Source organism: Neomonachus schauinslandi, chromosome 7 (genome assembly GCF_002201575.2).
Source record: "Neomonachus schauinslandi chromosome 7, ASM220157v2, whole genome shotgun sequence".
Classification (NCBI taxonomy): domain Eukaryota; kingdom Metazoa; phylum Chordata; class Mammalia; order Carnivora; family Phocidae; genus Neomonachus; species Neomonachus schauinslandi.
In genome coordinates this window covers 32,298,047-32,318,444 of record NC_058409.1, presented here as the reverse complement: position 1 = coordinate 32,318,444, position 20,398 = coordinate 32,298,047, and the positions used below count along the sequence as shown (strand labels likewise).

At 48.3% G+C, this 20,398-nt stretch overlaps 1 protein-coding gene across 1 annotated transcript; it reads left to right on the top strand.

Annotated features, from left to right (window-relative positions):
- The first annotated feature begins 8,090 nt into the window (after positions 1-8,090).
- GNPDA1 (glucosamine-6-phosphate deaminase 1) lies at positions 8,091-19,905 on the top strand. The gene is made up of 7 exons (XM_021701747.2): positions 8,091-8,103; positions 8,978-9,107; positions 12,238-12,339; positions 13,771-13,953; positions 14,985-15,169; positions 16,991-17,165; positions 18,277-19,905. Exons 2-7 carry the CDS (start codon positions 8,984-8,986, stop codon positions 18,375-18,377), a joined length of 870 nt encoding a protein of 289 aa, XP_021557422.1. The 5' UTR covers positions 8,091-8,103; positions 8,978-8,983; the 3' UTR covers positions 18,378-19,905.
- The last annotated feature ends 493 nt before the right edge of the window (positions 19,906-20,398 follow it).

Genomic DNA, 20,398 nt, shown 5'->3' with positions numbered 1-20,398 from the left:
TTCCCAGGTTGCCAGTTTCTGGAATAAAGCCACCTTTCCTTTCCTTCCATCACTTGTCTCTTGATTTTCAAGCAACGAACAGCCAAACCTGTTTGGAACCGGTTTTCTGTCCTAGAACATTTGCAATAGTCAGAATGTGGACATAGCCCAAACACCCATCAGTGAGTGGACGGATCAACAAAGTGTGGCAGATGGATACAGGGAGTATAATTTAGCCATAAAAAGGAATGGAGTGATGATCCCTGTTACAATGTGGATAAACCCTGAAAACATTATACTAAGTGAAAGAAGCCAGACACAGAAGGTCATATATGATATGATTCAATTTACAAGAAACATCCAGAATAGGTAAATCCATGGAGACAGACACAGATTTGGTGGTTAGAGGGGCTGAGAAGAGGGGAAAATGGAGAGGAACTGCTTAATGGAGAGGGGGCTTCTTTTTGGGGTGATGAAAAGGTGTTGGAACTAAACAGTGGTGATGGCTACACAACACTGTGAGTGTACTAAATGCCACTGAATTGTTCACTTTACAATGGTTAGTTCTTTGTTATGTGAATTTCCCCCTCAGTTAAAGGAAATCACATTCCTAGAGTCATGCTAGCGCTCAAACACCAAATGCTTCCCATGGCTCTCCCAGCCCCAGGCGCACAGCAGGTGCGCAATGAATGCTTGATGCTTCTATTTTTAAATTTTTTTTTATTTTTAAGATTTATTCATATATTTAGAGAGAGGGCAGGAGGGGGGGGGGGGGGGGGGCAGAGGGAGAGAGAATCCTGAAGCAGACTCCCGCCAAAGTACAGAGGCCGACACAGGGCTCGATTCCAGGACCCCAAGATCATGACCTGAGCCGAAACCAGGAGTCGGCCACTTAACCGACTGTACCACCCAGGCGCCCCTGCTTGATGCTTTTAATTGGTTTTTAGGCTGAGCTGGAGAAGCCCTCTTTTGAAGGCAGTATGATAGAATGGCTAAGAGCACCCACAGCTTGAGTTCAAGCCCCAGGCCACTCACTTACATGAACTTGGGTGAAATTCTAAACTTCTGTATACTAGTTTTCTCATCAGTGAAATTGCAATAATTGTGCCTACCTCACAGGGCTGTTCTAAGGACTGAGATGATAATGTATGCAAAGCACCTGTTCGCATACCACAATAAACGCTCAGTAAATATCATCTCCTGTGATGATGCTGATTATCTGCCACAGTGGGTTCTACTGCTCCCAACCCCTCTATTTTCAAAAGTTCTTATCACGCTCTGTCTCTGTAATACATTCTGGGCTGCAGACATCTGTTTTTGCCAGGAAAAAGCTATTATTCTCAAAGCAGATTGACTCTCCCATGAGAAGCCCTCCAGCTCTGAAATCCCAAGGCCACTCTGGAGGACCCTTCTTGGTTTTCACCTCCATCAGCAACAGAGAGCCCCCAGGAAATGAACTCTACATAAATAATGAGGGTGGTTCCTGTTTCTTTTGGCTGCCTATGCAATTTGGTGTATTTATTGTGAGCTCTGTTTCTTGGTCATATGCTATGTGGGATGACATTGCTACTCTTCCAGCCCCGGGCTACTTCCTGTCCTCTGAGATGTGGAAGAGATTTGGGAAACATCCTGCACAGCCGGTCGGACAGCCTCAGAGGTCCATCCTGGTGCAGAAGGGTCACCAGGCTCTGAAAACATCCTGTCCACACCCCCAACATATCAAACCTGTGCCTCTGGTCCATGCCCAGGTCACACATTTGATTTCTTTTTTAAAGATTTTATTTATTTATTTGAGAGAGAGAGAGACAGAGAGAGCGTGAGAGGGAGAAAGGGGTTGGGCAGAGAGAGAGGGAGAAGCAGACTCCCCACTGAACAGGGAGCCCGATGAGATGTGGGGCTCAATCCCAGGACCCTGGGATCATGACCTGAGCCAAAGGCAGGTGCTTAACCGACTGAGTCACCCAGGCGCCCCAGCACATTTGATTTTTTAAATCATTGTTTTAAAAGTAATTTGAAGTGTTTAGTATAGGTAATGCACTCACAAAGGATAAAGAAATCAAACAGTATCAAAAGGATATGGCATGAAAAGGAAGACTCTTCCTGCTCCTTTCCCTTCAGCTTTGCAGCTTTTCAGGTCTCTTCCCCCAAAGAGATCATCACGACTATTCTTGAATGTCATTCTAGAGATAGTCTATGCATATAGGAACATATATTTATTCTTATCTCCATGGCCCCCATGAATCCTTTAGGGCCAAAGATACAATACCTGGAGTTCTGCATCCTTTTTTTTTTTTTCAAGATTTTATTTCTTTATTTGAGAGAGAGAGAAACAGAGACAGAAAGAGAGCCAGCGAGTGTGCGAGCAAGCACAAGCAGGAGGAGAGGGAGAAGCAGACTCCCCGCCAAGCAGGGAGCCCAATGTGGGGCTCCATCCCAGGGCCCCAGGATCATGACCTGAGCCGAAGGCAAATGCTTAACCAACTAAGCCACCCAGGCACCCCTGCATCTTGCTTTTTTTAAACTTAACTATGGGGTCGTCTTTATAGCAGTTCACAGAACTACTCCTTTTTAACTGCTGCATTGTGTTCCATTTTATAGATCTACAAAACTTTATCCAACCAGTTCCCAAACGATGGACACTTAGGTTGTTTCCAATATTTTCCTTTAACAAGCAGGGCTATAATGAATGCCCTTCTAGAAGGAAATGAGAATTAGATTTCCTTCTGTTGGGGATGAGGATTCTTCTTTTCCCTTCACTTTCCCCAGAGTTGCCTGTATATACAAAACACATCCTGTATTTTGTCCTGAGCTCCCTACCTACTGACAGGATGCCATGAATGTCCTGTACTCAGCTTTTTTTTAAATCAAATTACAAAAAAAAAAAAAAGCATCAGAGCTATTTTTCCTCCACCGTAATTGGGACTTAAATCAATTAAAGGCCACACTAACTGAAAAGCATATCTCTACAAATAAAGATCTGGACAATCCCGTATGGTCTCCTGCAGGTTTAACTGAGGGAAGTATAAAAGGGAAGACTGCAAAATAAAGGTACTTATTTTCATATTCAGAAAAGGAAAATACTGTTCTTCGGCTAAAGTCCCAAGTCGTGAACAGTGAGCACCTTTAATAAGAGATAACTTACGATTTTTGTTCTGAAAATCAGCCAATCAGCGATGATCTCACCCCGGTAACCAAGCTTCTGAAAGTCAGCAAGTCAAGGACAGCCCCCAGCCTCTGCAAGCCAGCCAATCAGCGACAGCCCCTGCGAGACAACAGCCAATCAGCAAGTCCCTCACTCCGGAGCCCAAGCTTGAAAGTCAGCGAGTCAAAAGCAGCCTTGCTCTAGTGCTGCACTCAGCTGAGAGGCCCGAACGTTCCTGCGCACTTTCTCTTGTGAGAGCCCGCTAGCCGCTTGCACCGTGCTTTCCCACGCCTTAACGAAAACCAGCTCTGGCTGATTAAGACTTAAAAGCACACGTCTCACTTTCAGGCAAACAAGAAGCTCATCTTTTTTTGCATCAGACATCAAGTTCAATTTAATGTTAGTTTGCAAATTTGCAGCCCTTTGAACATTTGGACCCCTGTTGATGGTTAGTTGTGAGGTCAGACTTGTGAAAGCAGGTGCACTGTTGCAGCTGTGAGATCTTCAAATTCAATCTCTTTGACTCTCGCTGTACTTCCTATTATCTGTTCTTTGGCCAAGAACAGAATAAGTTGAATGTGACCACTGCAGAAATCATGTTAAAATGTAAATGGAACACAGACTGTAACTTCAGAGAATTTTATAAGCAAATTCTGCAAAACAAGGTACTATTAAGGAGAGCCAAATCACCAGGGAAATATAATGAAATAAATAGGTATGTAATTTAGATACTTATAATTTATTTCAGATAAACAACAAATCTGTTTTTAGAATAAGTATGTCTTGGGTGGCTCTATGGGTTAAGCGTCCAACTCTTGATTTTGGTTCAAGTCATGATCTCTGGGGTCATGAAACCCAGCCTCCCCCCCCCCCCCAGGAGTCAGGCTCCTTTCTCAGCAGGGAGACTGCTTAGGATTTTCTGTCTCCCTCTGCTCCCCCCCCCACACCCCCCCACTCTCTCTCTCAAATAAATAAGTATATCTTCAAAAAAAAGAAGAAAAGAAGTGGGTTTTATGCAATTTTTTATCTCAAAGTATATACGTGGAGGCAATTAGGAATAATTCAAATTTAACTGGGTGTTCTGTGTTCTTATTCTTCTACCTTGGTGAACACCGCAACCCCAGCCTCTGTGCCTCCATGATCACCCCTGCCTATAATGCCATCCTCCTCTTCTTCAACGACCAAATCCTAATTCTCTTTCAAGACCCATCTCAAAACAATTCCTTAGCGATGGCTAATTCTGCCAGGCATTATTCTAAGTGCCCTACATCTATTAAATCATGTATTCCTCCCTGAGGTAATCATTCTTCATTATAATAGTAAATACTATAAGGAAGATATTTTTCCTATTTTATGGATGAAGCAATTAGGGCACAGAGGAATTAAGTGACTTACCAGAAGTTACTCAATCAGGAAGTAGCAGATCTGGGATGCAAATCCAGACAGTGTAGCTCTGGAGTCCATTCCATGATAGGGTACCCACGTCTGTCCAATATGCTTGCCCTTGGAACCCAGCCACCATGTTGTGAGGAAGCCCAGGCCACAAGGAGAAGCCCTTAGGCAAGTGTTCCAGCCAACAGTCAGCATCAACCACCAGACATGTGAGTAAACGAGCCTCATGATTCCAGCTCCAGCCTTCTTACATTTAAGGCTCCATTCATCATCCCCACCGTACCCTGTCTGAATATCTAGCATATAGAAATCATGAGCGATCATAAAAAATAAATGTTTTTAAAGGATTTTTAAAATTTTTTTAAAGATTTTCTTTATTTGAGAGAGAGAGAGGGATTGAGAGAACGAGTGGGAGGAGGGGCAGAGGGAGAAGCAGACTCCCTGAGGAGCAGGACTCAATCCCAGGACCCTGGGATCATGACCTGAGCTGAAGGCAGACGCTTAACCAACTGAGCTACCCAGGTGTCCTAAAGGATTTTTTTTAGAACATTTTTAGGTTCACAGCAAAATTGAGAGGAAGGTACAGAGAAGCCCATATGCCTCCCATGCCCACAGATGCACAGCCCCCCGCATTATCACCATCTCCCACCAGAGGGGGGCACATGTGTTATTATAAATGTAACAAACACTTGTTATTTGTATGATGAACTTACACTGACACGTCGTAATCAGCCAAAGCCCACCGTTTTCATCAGGGTTCATTCTCGTACATTCCCTGGGTTTAGACACATGTAGAGCGACACGTATCCACCCTGACAGCATCATACAGAACAGTTTCACTGCCCTAAAAATTCTCTGTGCTCCACTTATTCATCCCTTTCTCCTCCCTAACTGCTACTGTCTCTCTAGTTTTGCCTTTCCAGAATGTTATATCGTTGGACTCTTACAGCAGACATAGCCTATTCAGATCAGCTTCTCTCGGTGACACACCCTTGAGTTTCCTTCCATGTCTTTTCATGGCTTCACAGCACATTTCTCTTTGGCTCTTATTGGACTTATTGTTTTTAGCCATTGAGTTTTAGGATCATCTATTATGCAGCAATAGATTACTAAGTATCCTTCCAGAATTTCCTCTAACTAGCCTCAGGGTAAAAAAAAAAAATTATTTATGTTTTCACTCATTCATTCACACAACTATTGAACTTAATGGGGTATACTTGGCTTCAGACATGGCTAGATCTAAGTGGATCAGATGATGTCATCAGGATTCTGTATCGCTTTTCTCTTGGTTCTGCTTTTCTCACTGGCAGCTCTAAACTTTTCTGGATTTTGCAGCTCCCCACAATGTATCTCCCCAAAATACCAACATAAACCCCGAGAAAGACCTGAGTCATCCACCGTAACAATGAGTCACATTTTCAACTTTAGTCACAGAAAACTCTACTAACAGTGGCTTAACATTTAAACCATAGGATATTTATTATTTACTTAGAAGAAGTCCAGACGCAGGAGTCCCAGCACTGGTCAAATATTAAGGACTTAATGTTCTTTCTATCCTTCACTCTGTCCTTATGCTTGTTGCCTCATGGTCATAAAACAGCTTTTCCAGCTGCAGGCATCACATCTGCCAGCAAGGCAGGAAGAAAAGGGAAGGAACAGACAGTTTGTTTTGCAAGCATGTCACCTTTCTCAGAAAGCAGAGTATCTTCCCAGAGCCGTCTTTTTACTTCACTGGCCAGAACTAGGTTACCTGGCCACATCCTGGCTGAGAAGCTGGGAGAGTAGCTAACTTTCCAGAGGCTACAGTGGGAAGCAGCAAAGGAGAAGGAAGGCTGTGAGTGGCTGTTGGGTTAGTATCTTCCGTGTCTGCCTAGTCGTGAATCAGTCATGGCCAGGGCCATGGAGCTCTCTAATTGATTAGGCCAGAGGGTAGGACCAGCTTCACAAAACCCACATGAACCCCAGGGCCCAAGCAGGATTTTCTGAGGCTTAGGGCAATGTGTTTACGCAAAGCAAGGGCAACGGAAGAGTACAAAAACATCCATCCACAGGACAGCTACAGAGTGTTCCACTGCAAGGATGAATCCACAACTCTTTGAATTAGCCCATTTTGGTTCTAAAACGAGAATGGAAGGACGGGTATGGGTAAGTTCAAACCCAGACATGCAGTGGGAGGAACATGAAGGGCAGGAGCTTAGGGTAGAGGGCATTGCAGGGTAGAGAGTAGGCTGTAGGGAGGCTGGGAGGACATGAGGGGTGATCATGGCTGGCCATGAATGCCAGGCTATGCTACTGTTCATCCAGTACTCACAATAGATGCCTGAGATCAGGATTACGTATCCCCATTCGGTCCCCGTGTTTTAGAAGAGAAAATTCAGACCTGGAGAACTTGAGTCATTTGCTTGAGTCACTCACTCAGGAACCAGGGATTGACTAAACCAGATCTTCCTGATGTGTCCCCTAGCTCTCTGATTCCAGAGCTGCCAGGCTTAAGAGAGACCTGGAACTGATTCCCTACAGAAAGCATAATGGGGGCGACAGGCCCAATTAAAGTCACATGAAGTCACTCTTCCTGGAACGATGGGAATGCAGCTGCTGGAGACTAGGCCCCGTTATCTGATGTGTTTGGAGATTGGGGTTGTGAAACAACTACAGTGCTCAAGCTGAGATGAGGTTTCTGACTGCATGGTCTTTCTGTGTGTGTGTGTTTTTTGTTGTTGTTGTTGTTTTAACAACTAAACCAACACTGAGGCCAAAGAACAAGTCCTTAGAATTGTAGAGGTATTAGCCCCACAGCCCCATCTCATCAGGGCCTCACCAGCCCAACACCACCTCTATCGAGCTGGGCTGGAGCTGCAGCTGGGCCCCAGGGCAGGGGTGAGCCCAATCATGGCACCTGTGGAATACGGCCACCTAGCTCCCTGTGGACATCATGTGTGGTGTGTTCCCATTTCTGTAAAATGGAAAATATATTCACGGAAAAAGATTTTGGAAATGTAGCCTAAACTCTCAGCAATGTTATCTTGGGGTGGGGAGCTGGGGAGACCAGGGACCTCCCTCTTTCTCTAATATAGACTGCTGTGAAGATTAAGATTAAAAAAAGAAAGAAAAATCTAATTATATTTAAAGCAAAAAAGCTGTAATATCTACGTAAAAAAAAAAATGACACCTGAAAAAGTTAAATGGAAGACAGAGTCAGGCCCAATCCCTGAGGCTCTAAGGAAGCGATTTTGCTCTTCCTCCCCCCCCCCCCCCTCCCCCCAGCCCTAAAAACCTGGCCCCAGCCGCCCCCCCTCCCCCCCGCCTCGGGCCTGGGCACTGCATTCCTCGGGGCCACCTGGAGCCCCCAAGTCTCCGGGCCGCACAAAACCGGCCTCCAAGCCTCGCCTCCCACAGCTGCTCCCGGAGCCGAGAGGAGAGGGGACCTAGCCCCAGGCAGGCCAGAGTCCGCGGGCGGCCAGGGCCCCGCAGTGGGCCCCGCAGAGTCAGCCCCTCGGGCGGAGAGCGGCTCCGCGTGACCCGGGGCCACGTGACCCGCGCGGGGCGGGGCCGCCGGCGCAGTTGCTGCAGGCGCCGCGGGAGGTGTCCGAGTAAGTGGGGCGCGGGGCTGGCGGGGACCCTCCTCGCGGGTGGGCGTGGGCGGGGGTCCAGGCACTGCCCCAGCCTCGGGTTCCCCAGGAGCCGGGAGCCCAGCGAGCTGCCGGGACCCCCCTTCCCGGTGCAGGGCCGGAGGGGCGATGGGATCGCGATCGGCGTCGGGCAAACACTCCTGTATCCTTCGGCCGGCCGGGACCGCCATCCCCGCCTCCCACCCTGAGTGATCGCAGTGCGGGGCGATTACATTGACCCCTTGTGCTTTGGGGGAAACTGAGGGTCCACAAAGCAAGGCCGACGGGAGCACCCCTCTACAGGGGAACACACGTCTCCAGGCAAACTCCATGGCTCTCACCTGCTATAGTGGCCCATATGATCCCATGACCCCTCTATTGAGGAAGAGGCCGTGGGTACAGACTATCCAGCGCGTGGGGGCAGAGAAGTGGGGAAAGGGGGCTGGGTCGAGCTACAAGATAACAGCCAGCATATTGAATAGTGTGTGGTTTACATGCCCTCATTTAATATTCACCATCGTGAAATTTGTCGGGTAGGTCCCCATTTTCACGTAAGAAGAAACAGGCTGGGAGAACTTGAGTCCTTTGACCAAGGTCCTGTGGTTGGTAAATGGAGGAACTGAGAGTAGAACCCCGGTCTGTCTCACAGCAGCGCCTCCTGGTGGGTGGTGGAGGCACTTGGCCCAGCCTATTAATTCCTCTGTGAACCGAAAGTTGGGGTCTTCCTCTTCCTTGCTCGGACACCTGGTGAGAGGTTGTTGCTGGGTGAGAAGGGCTTCTCCCCTCTCCCCAGCCACCTGCATCCCTTTCTCCCTGTCCCTTACCACTGATTCCTTTTGTCACCTGCCCCCTACAGGACAAGATGAAGCTCATCATCCTGGACCATTATTCTCAGGCCAGCGAGTGGGCAGCCAAGTACATCAGGAATCGCATCATCCAGTTTAACCCGGGGCCAGACAAGTACTTCACCTTGGGACTTCCCACTGGTGCGTTGGGGGACGGAGAGGGTGCCATGGATTGTGGGGGAGTAAGTGAGCATTAGGATTTTTAAGGGGCCAGGTACCTGGGCTCACTAAGCCAGGGGACTTACAAGGAGGGGTCTGGGGTGCTGGTGCTATGAGTGAACAGCCCTGCTTCCTGGAAACGCAAAACAAGAGGACCCAGCTGCCACTATGGTTTGGTTTAGGTCCTGCCTGCTCCTGAAGAGTTCTGGAGTAGAAGGGATCTCGGTTAGGCAGGAAGAACTTGATTTTTCAGCTCCCTTCTAAGTCAGCCCTGACCACAACAGGCTGTCTCGGGGTCTCGGAGTCCGTAACAGAATTAAGTCCTAATGCCTTCAGGCATACATTTTATGTAATGAATTAACTTCTGTGCATCTCTCGAGTGCTACTAGCTGAGTACCATCCTTGGCAGAATTGATAGTCTACTCAAGGCATTTTCTGTAAGGTTTAATTAGACACAGGACCTACTTGAAAAAAAGCCTCAGTTCCTTCTAGAAAAATCAGCTTATTGCCTTTATGGGAGGATATCTATTTTGACCCCAGCTCCTCAAGGCATATGGTCCTGATTCTTTCTCTCCGAGTTTGGGTGGATTTGCCCCAGTGTCCCATCCACTAGAGCAGGGGCCTTCAAACTTTTTCTGTAAATGGTCACATAGTTAATATTTTACACTTCCCTGGCCATAGGGCCTCTGTCGCAACTACTTAACTGTCCATGTAGCTCAAAGTCTGCTGCGGACACACATAAATGAATGCGCCTGGCCGTCTACTGATAGAGCTTGGTGGACGCTCAGGTCTGAACTCGTATAATTCTCGCATGTCACAAAGTCATACTCTTGATATTTATAAACATAAAAAGTGTAAAAACTATTCTTAACTGATGAGCTGTATAAACACAGGCCGCAGGCCAGATTTGGCCTGTGGGCTGAAGTTTGCGGGCCTCTGCACTAGACGTTTGTGGGAGCATAGCTGCACGTATCTGCAAAACCACCAACGTCTCGGGCCCTGGAGGGGCTGCACTAACATCCTGTTTGCTAACCGTGGAGCTTCTCTAGGTCAGAGTCTCTGCTTCTGCTGACATCCCTCCCTGATGCCCCATCACCTGCACGATCAGGTCCCAGCTCCTCAGTGTGGCCTTCAGGGCCCTCCAAGACCTGGCCCCCTCCTGACTGCCATACCTGAACGAGCACAGCATTTCCATTTGGGTTCCTTGGAACATGCCTTCTGTTAGGTGAAATGCCAGTCGGGGGTTCTGGGTGGAAACCAAAGAAACCAGCTCTGGCTAAGTTACGCAGAAAAGGATTGTATTGGCTAGATAACGGGGAGCTCACAGAATTGAAGGGAAAGCTCGAAGTCTGGAAAGGGGACATGACATGACGAAGCTCAGGGGAAGGCCAGGGAAGCTGTGGGGCTCAGGCACGGCTGAGGCCCTGGCACAGAGACAGACTAGTGATGGGTCGGGGGGGAACTTTGATTCAGCAGGTATTTAGTGAATGCCCACCATATGCCGAGCTCTTCTAGGTGCTGGGGATACGACGACAAACAAAAAAGACATAAACTCCTGCCTCCTGAAGTTTAAATGGTAGTAGGAGAGACAGACAATAAGCAAGTTACTTGACAAAATAGAGTATGTTAGGTGGTGATGAGCGAAGGAGAAAAATGAGGCAGGGAAGGGGGGATAGGGAATGTCTAGGCAGGGGAGGGGGCCCGCGGTGTCGGATGGGGTGGCAGGGAAGGTTCCTCTGAGAAGGCGACATCTGAGTAGAGGCCAAAAGAGGTGAGAGTTGTGCAGCAACCTAAGGAGGAGCAGGTGAGGAGCGGGATGAGTACGGGTGAGGGTGGGAACCCGGGGCCGAGTTACAGGGAGCCTTTGTTAGGACTGGTTATGACTCAGTGAAATAAGAAGGCATTAGTAGGTTGTGAAAAGAGCGATCTGATTTGGGTGGGGCTTTTTTCTTTCCATCCTCTTATTTTAAAAAATTTCAAATATTCACAAAAGCTGAAAGACTAGTACAGTACCATTCTCCTAGGCTCGCCCATTGTTAATATTTGCCACATTTACCCTTCATCTCTTCTGGCTCGTGTTCTCTGTCTACACACAAACACACACACACGTTTTTTTTTTTTTATGAGCCACTTGAAAGTAAGTCCCAAACCTCCTGATGATTGACCTCTATATCTTTTGGCATCTGTCTCCTCAGAGTACAGACGTTCTCTTACCTGACTAACTACGATACTGTTATCATACCTATTAAAAAAATCATTCCATAATACCGTCTGTTACGCAGACACTAGTAACGTTTTTTTCCTCATTGTCCACATTTACCTTTTATAGTTTTTCCCCCCCAATAATCCAGTATCCAGACTTCACGCATATTTAGTTCTTTAATCTACAGAGGTCCTCCTGCCTTTTTCATGTGCTCTATGACCTTGACTTTTTTTTTTTTTTAAAGATTTTATTTATTTGACAGAGAGAGCACAAGCAGAGGGAGAGGGAGAAGCAGGCTCCCCACTGAGCAGGGAGCCTGATGTGGGACTCGATCCCAGGACCCTGAGATCATGACCTGAGCCGAAGGCAGACGCTTAACGACTGAGCCACCCAGGCGTCCCTGACCTTGACTTTTTAATGAGACTCAATTCGCAGGAGTTTGCTGCTCCTCGGGGAAGTCTTCCTGAGCCCACAGACTTGGGCTGGTCACAGCTGACATCGCTGCTTCCTGTCCCAGTCCCAGCCAGTGAGCTCGTTCCGAGCGGCTGCGTGTCTGGGCCTTCTCTGTGTCCCCATCATGTGGGGGACATACTAGTTGCTCACCGAACACGTCAGGACGTTAGGTGTGATGTTTACTCGGTTACTGATTCCGGTCGTGCCGGTCAGTGGCGTGCTGACCACTGGGATTCGGCGGCGGACAAGACAGACGCAGCCCTGGCCTCCTGGAGCTCACGCTCTGGTGGGGACGTAGCCTTCGGAAGCACCGACGGGATGGCGGTTAGGACTGGGGCACCGGGGGAGGGCTTCAGATCTGTTCTCCCTGGTTCTCCCTGTTGAGCAGCCCTCATCCCTGGGTGTCCTCAGGAGCTAGGAGCTGAAGGGTGTTCATGGCTGTGGCCTCTCTCACAGGGAGCACCCCAATTGGCTGCTACAAGAAGCTCATTGAGTACTGCAAGAATGGAGACCTGTCCTTCAGATACGTGAAGACCTTCAACATGGATGAGTATGTGGGTGAGTCTGTCTCTTTCCAGGTCTTGCCTGATTCCAGGAGAGTCCTGCTCCTCCCCGTTCAGGCATAGCCCGGGAGGGGAATAGGGATGTCTCTGGGAACCAGTGAGGTTTGGTGATAAAGCTCCATTAGCGAAAGCTTTCTCTCCCAGGCCTTGGTGTACTCAGCTGTAAAACGGTGCTCTGAAAGCTGACCTCAGGTTGTAAGCATTAAGTGATCGAACAGATATGGAAGCCTCTTACACAGAGCAGCCATTTTAAATGTTAGAGTATCTCCTTCTCCTCTGCCTCCTCCCCAACTCCATGCCATTTCTTTCTGTAACCAGTAATTGCAGATGGGCTCATCCCTCTGTGTCTGTGTCTGGTCTCTCCCTCCAGTGCTCATCCTCCAGCTCGCCTTTCTGCCAGGCACACTGGGAGAGGAGCAGAGACTGGTGTCCCTTCCAGTGCTGAAAAGCTGTACCTTGGTCTTCTGTCACCCCCGCCTACCCCCACCCCCACCATCATTTTGTAAGGCTACACTTCAAACATTCTTGTTTTCAGTTGTGGTAAAATAGACATAAGATTTACCATCCAACCGTTTTTATATGTAGAGTTTAGCAGCGTTAAGGATATTCACAGTGTTGTGTAACCAATCTCCAGAGCTCTTTTCATCTCGCAAAACTGAAACTCTCTACTCATTCAACACCAACTACCCATTGCCCGCTCTCCCAACCCCTAGCAATCATTGTTTTACTGCTTCTGTGAATTTCACTACTCTAGATACTTCATTTAAGTGGAATCAGAGAGTTATTTGTCTTTCTGTGACTGGCTTATTTCACTCAACAAAATGTCCTCAAGGTTAGTCCATGTTGTGGTATGTGTCAGAATTTCATTCCTTTTTAAGGCTGACGTTAAACATTCTTCATGTTTAGTTACACATCCACTTGAAACTTTTTCTTCTTGGCTAAAAATCATTTTGCGGAAGCCCTGAGAGAATTCTCTCCAACCGGCTGGTGTTCAAGCTGGGGTTCAGGCTGAGAGGGGTATAACTGGGGGTGAATGGTGGGGTGGGAGGCACGGGCAAGGGGTATGCTTGCTTCCTGTCCCGGATGGGCCAAGCCCTACCCGCAGGTTGTAGGCCTCCACCAGAAGCCCAGAGTGACCCTGGCCTCCCGCCTATAATTACTCCCTCGTGAAAAGGAGATGAGAATGGGGGGATTTCTCAGGCTCCGGGGTGCAGTCACTCTGGGCCAGTCCTGCCGTCACAGGTGGTGGTGGTGGGTGGACACGGGGATACCACCCCAGCCAGTCGTGGCTGATCGCGGCCTGGTGCCCAAGGCCCCCTGATGGGCGTTCCCCATCTGTGGAGGTCTGAGGGCATCCTGGCATCCGCCTTGGGAGGAGGGCTCTGGCTCAGCCTGGGCATGACTGAGTGTCGCCATGGTCCCACAGGCCTTCCTCGAGACCACCCGGAGAGTTACCACTCCTTCATGTGGAACAACTTCTTCAAGCACATTGACATCCTCCCAGAAAACACCCACATTCTGGATGGGAATGCGCCTGACCTGCAGGCTGAGTGTGACGCCTTTGAAGCGAAGATCAAAGCCGCAGGGGGGATTGAGCTGTTCGTCGGAGGTGAGCCTGACACTGCGGCACGTGTCCGGGGCAGGCCCAGGGTGCTGAGAACACATGGAGGGGGGACAGGACGCGTGCCTGCCTCCCAACAGCTTCCTCACTGCACTGGTAATAGCAGGAACCATTTATTCCCCTGAGGAGGCAGGGAAGACATAGATAGGAGCCCTCACTCCCCACCCTGGCTGTGCTGCTCAGTGACCGTGAGATCTTGGACATCTCCTCTCTCTGCGCTCCTGTGCCTTGTTGGTCAAGTGAGATGTTTGGATTTGGACTCGAAGATTCTGTTCCCTAGTCCTGAGGTTTTATATGGATCAGTCCACGGGACTTACCTAAACAGTTAAAATCAAAGACTCCTATGGTTCGAGAAGATTCTGCACTCAGCCCCTGCACACTATATAGATAGCCATATGAACCCCAGAGAAGTTTTGTGACTTGCCCCAGGTCAGCCGGGGCAGTGGCAAGAAAGCAGGAACCCAGGGTGTCCCCTTCTCCGTTTGTGCTCTGTCCCTACCCTGGGCTGCTCCCTTACGTTTCCATCTTTTGCCATCTCTGGAGCCACCCACAGGAGTGTTAAGCTTTTACTGCTCTAGACTTAACTCTTCTTTACTTCAAGGTAGGAGGAAGAGGCTAAGAGGACTCATGTTCAAAGATTTTATAAACTTTGCAACCCACGTCCAGTCCGTTTTTTTATTTGCTGTGACTATCCCAGCGGCAGGACCCCTGACTACTGGCAGGAGAAGTTACCCTTCGATGCTCTAGGGAAGCAGAAGCTATTTGGAGTACTGCTTACTTAGCTTTCTGAGGGTGGTCGCAAGGTGACCAGGTCGTGTGTGTGCCTCAAACAGAAATGGCTAGGAGGTGGGGAGAGGGGAGGATCTTACACTTAAAGTGCACCTGCCCGGGGTGAATGAGAAAAGAGCTGTGATTTCAAGGATTTTACACACCCCAGGTGGGGAAGGATAGGTTGTCCGTTCCTGAAATCTTGGATCCCTGGGACTGACAGGGCTGCCCTGGCTGTTTCTCCCGGGCAGGCATCGGCCCTGATGGACACATTGCCTTCAATGAGCCGGGCTCCAGTCTGGTGTCCAGGACCCGTGTGAAGACTCTGGCCATGGACACCATCCTGGCCAATGCTAGGTTCTTCGATGGTGATCTCACCAAGGTGCCCACCATGGCCCTGACGGTGGGTGTGGGCACTCTCATGGATGCTAGAGAGGTAAGGGCACATGGGCTCCCCAGGCCTTCCTTGGGGGGTTGGACTTGTCTTTCTGTCATTAACTATACAGGTACCACCGACAACACTTACTAAAAATGAAGGCATTATAAATACGGCTAGGGCGCCTGGGTGGCTCAGTCGGTTAAGCGACTGCCTTCGGCTCGGGTCATGATCCTGGAGTCCCGGGATCGAGTCCCGCATCGGGCTCCCTGCTCAGCGGGGAGTCTGCTTCTCTCTCTGACCCTCCCCCCTCTCATGCTCTATCTCATTCTCTCTCTCAAATAAATAAATAAAATTTAAAAAAAAAATTTAAATACGGCTAAAATCCCAGCTGATCCTCTCACTGGTCCTCCTTCCTCTTTGGAGGCAACCACTGGTCTATTCTCAGCGGTACCCTTTCCACACTGGCTACACGGGAGGCTGCAGGGTCCCCGGCCTCTGCTTACGCACCCCTTTGGAACTTCTCGAGGCAGAGGAGCCCCACACTACTCACGTCCGAATAGGAATTTGCATTTGCCCAGGTGCTGAGAGGGACTGCTGGTTCCCTGCCATTGGTGGAGGTCACTGTTTGAAGGGAGCTCCCCCTGCTACCCCAGGATATCTAAACGCAGTTGAGTGTGTTTTTCCCTAGAAAGTTGGGTATCATTTTAATTTTTTGTGGTTCCAGTTTCTTTACTGTCTTTCATTAGAATTTTAAAAGCATTTTCTCTTCCTTTCAGGGGTATATTCAGTGGGAAGCAGTTACCGACATTGTAGCTTCAAGTTTCTTTGCCCAGATCTGTAAACAAACATCTACATAGTGGAAAAAAGCTCCCTATTTCAGGAGAACTTTTGTGAAATGCAGGAGGTCACCAGCTTTCTCTTGGGTGACCTTGACTCAGTATCTCTGGGGGTCACCCTGCTGTGTTTGGCCGGACAGCATGGAAGCACTAGGGTGTGAGGGCTCTCCCTGTCATGGGAGGGTATTATAATCTGGGAAAGGACCTGGGTCTGGAAGTCAGGAGTTCTGGGGTCCCGAACAGAAAGAGTTGCATTCTCACTATGCCTCTGGCGTCTCATCTTTTAAGAGAGAAACAGTAAATCCTGTTCACAACTCCATGGTACATCGAATTACAGTGAAATCTAGAGAGCAGAGTTCCTTTATAATCACTTTCCGGCATTTATGTTCTTGATATTTTAACTGTTGAGGGAGTCTGTGCCTTTGTTTTGTTTGAACATAAAACATCACCCCAAGTCCTATTAGTCAGTCTAATACTTGGCATTGAGAGTGACCGGATTAAGGGGCTGCCCTTGTGGGATGGAACCTCAGCGGCCACACACACAACCATGACCATCACTTCCATGGCCCCTTGTAGATGGTGCATATTGGAACCCCTCTTCTTCAGACTGCACTTGTGGAAACTCACCCAGCCTAGGACCCCCTGGGACTCTGTCCCAACTGCTGGGATTAGAGGCATGGGCCTTTGTCTGGCGTATGTGTTCGTAGCGGTCATCAAAGGTACCAGGAGGCACCATCACAGGGTGGGCTAGAGCATGGACTCCAGGTCAGAAATGCCCTGGGGCAAGCTCCTTAATCCCCTGGAGCGCATTTCCTCATCACAGAACATGGGGATGGTGATGCTCCCAGCCTCAGGTTCTCTGGGCAGTAAGGTAGAGAGCAGGGAGCAGGGAGCACGGTGTGCTGCAGGCTTACAACTTAAAATGGTCTACTGAAAACAACAGTGCTTGCAGCCAGTGGGGGTGACTGGACCAGAACTCAGGATTCTGGACTCCGGGTTCCACTGCTCATTCTCCATCACAGGCTTGTTTTCTGATCCCCAGGTGATGATCCTCATCACAGGTGCGCACAAGGCATTTGCTCTGTACAAGGCCATTGAGGAGGGAGTGAGCCACATGTGGACCGTATCCGCCTTCCAGCAGCATCCCCGCACAGTATTTGTGTGCGACGAGGACGCCACCCTGGAGCTGAAAGTGAAAACCGTCAAGTATTTCAAAGGTGAGGGGAGGGGGCGGGGAGTTTGGGGTATGCCGGGTGTGAGGAGCGGTTCTCGTGTTCTGGCTCTGGCCATTTTCATAGACAACTCTGATGTTAATAAAAACCAAACCTTACGGTCCCAGAACACACAGTCATTGCTCTTCCACCCATGACTGCAAGGGTCTATTTCTGGAGGCCTGTTTGTTCTACGGAGGCAAGACAAATGAAAAATAGTCTGAGGGCTATGTGGTGATCTCTTGGCAGGGCTATTGAAGCTCAGGGTTGTTTTTTTTTTTTATCTTTCCAGGACTCATCCAAGCCTTCCCTCTAGGTGGGGTGCTGAACTCTCATGAGGATCTTTTTCTCTTCTACTTTAAGAAGGACACAATGTGGGGCACCTGGGTGGCTTGGGCAGTTAGGTGTCTGCCTTCAGCTCGGGTCATGATCCCAGAGTCCTGGGATCGAGCCCCGCATCGGGCTCCCTGCTCAGCAGGAAGCCTGCCTCTCCCTCTGACGCTCCGTTCCCCCTGTTTGTGCTCTCTCTGGCTCTCTGTCAAATAAAATCTTACAAATAAATAAATAAGGACATGCTGCTTTGGGCAAACTTAGGGGAAAACCCTCATTTACTAAGCAGGCAAATTAGGAATTTATTCTTTGGTGAAAAGATTAACCTTTCAATAGCCAACACCTCTAAAGAGTGAATTTACAAAAGGGCCGTGGATTCTAGCATTCATTGGGAATAATAAATTCTTTTCCTTTTTTTTTTTATTTTTTTTAAAGATTTTGTTTATTTATTTGAGAGAGAGAATGAGACAGAGAGAGAGAGCATGAGGGGGGAGGGTCAGAGGGAGAAGCAGACTCCCTGTCGAGCAGGGAGCCCGATGCGGGACTCGATCCCGGGACTCCAGGATCATGACCTGAGCCGAAGGCAGTCGCTTAACCAACTGAGCCACCCAGGCGCCCCAATAAATTCTTTTCCTACTCTTAGTATTTTGGTCATTTGGAGCCACAGAGAAAAGATGATGATTTTCAGTACTAGGACAAAATTTGAGAGCTCCTGGATGTTATTGTTCATAATCGTGGAACTCTGCCTCTACTTGCATTAACTACCTTTGTTTTTAATTTTTCACAGGTTTAATGCTTGTTCATAACAAGTTGGTGGACCCCTTGTACAGCATCAAAGAGAAAGAAACAGAGAAAAACCAGTCTTCTGAGAAGCCATACGGTGATTAGCCTGTGCTCATCCTAGCATCGAGTACCTCTTTAGGACAGGCAGAGCAATTCTGGAAATTGCCTTTATGAGGACAGAATTGTATTTCTTTAATCCAGAATGGTTACTCCAGATAAATGGGTATACTTATTGTTCTTGGCTATGCAGCATGGAGCCTAGTCATGAGAGTTTAGCTACAGGGAGAAGGACTTGTTCTGTAACTACTTTAATCAGAAAAAAAGTCTCTGAAAAATGTACTCCATAATTTTGATGTCTGCCCTACACAGATCAGGGTTTTTTAGCTTTTGTTCTGCCTCTGGCACTGTTCTCATGTATAACACACTCCCGTCAGGAATTTCTATCATTACATACACTGATTCTCAATTGGGGGTAGTGGGGGCCTCTGTATATTGGCCCAGACCTCTTTGAAAGCCCCTCTTGAGTAGGCCTGCCTCTCATTTGGGAGTCACTGTTCCAGATTAAGGAACAAACTCTTAACCTTCTGTTCAGTTACAAGTGCCATGGAAAGAAAATGATTCCTTACTTTCTTTCCCTAATTGTTGTTTTTTTTTTCTGCTCTCACAGTTGGCCTTTCCATGAACTCGGAGGACTCCTTGGGGGAGGAGGATCTGGGTGGCTAGGGCTAAAGAGAAGGCTTTTGCTGATAAACTCAGAGTCTCAAGGGGCCTAACCACATCAAACTCCCCTCCCTCCGGGATCCTCTGGCACCTGGAGGAAGGCGGAAACCCTCTTCCCACCAGAGCCCCATGTTTTTGTTCCAAGGTCTCACTGGGGCGACAGATCCTGCCACAATGTCAGTGTGTTCAGCTAAGGAGATGGAGGCCAAGGCCAACAGCTCAGTCGGGCCTAAGTTTAGTCACAACACGAGTGACACGTTCTCCTTCCCTGAGTGCGCCAAGACAATATACCAAATGCTTCTAAACTTGCCTAATAATAGCCTTTCCCCACTTAAAATACCCTGCCCTTCCAACCCGCTCAGGTTCCTGTGGCGCGCTCTGCCGTTCCCAGAACATCAGGAACTACAACCCTTTTGCCCCTTTGTCTTTCCCCCTTATTCACAAAGTGAGTTTACTGCTCTGCCTTTGACTCTTAAGCCTTCGCGCAGTGGATGCTGCTGTCGCCTCCCTATTGCTGTGCCTGTTTGAAGCTGCTGCTTCCTCTCTTTCTGGGAAAGATCCTTCAGAGACTGGCTCAGGCCTCTCTCTCTTCAAATGCTGTGTCTGGTCCCAGTGTTTGGTCTTGAGCTTTTCTACGTGATTGTGCTGTCGTTCTGTCTTAGGCTAACGGATCAGTGGACTTGTTTACAATGTGATATTTTCTATTAAATCCAGTATTTTCAAATAAAATATGTCTTTGTGGACTTGCACCCCCAGAGGTCAGAGGGTGGTCTGGGTTGATATTTACATATTTTGGGAACAGCTGGTGAGCAACGCTTCACACTCACTCCTCACAACGGCTCTAAAGGACGGCACAATCGTGGCAACTGGTGACGTCTTCAGTCATCAGGGGGAAAAGAAAATAGTTCGTAAAAATGAAGCACCTGTGGAAAATGGTGGCAATGAGCAGATGAGCAATAAATTGTGATGTTCCGGCTGTACCTGGGATCCAAACAAGGATATGGCTTCTACAAAGAGTAAGGAGACTTGTGAGCAGGAGGGATATAAAAACTGCAGGGTATGGAAAACAGGTTTAGGTGGGTTTTTTGTTAGAAAAGTAAATATAATGGAACATCTTGGGTCAATATAATCAATTGAGGTACAAGTAGAAGTTGGCAGAAAGGTTTAATTTTTTATCAGTTGTATTAAGATATAATTTATGTGCCCATAAAAGTCACCTATTTTAAATATAAACTCAGTGATTTTTATTTAGTCTGTGGAGCTGTGCAATTTCCTACCACATCCGTTTCTATCCTCCCAAGAGCTCCCTATTCCTACCCCAGCCCAGGTGACCACAGATCTGCTTTGTCTCTACAATTTACCTTTTCTGGATATTTCGTATCAGTGGAATCCTACGGCATGGCATC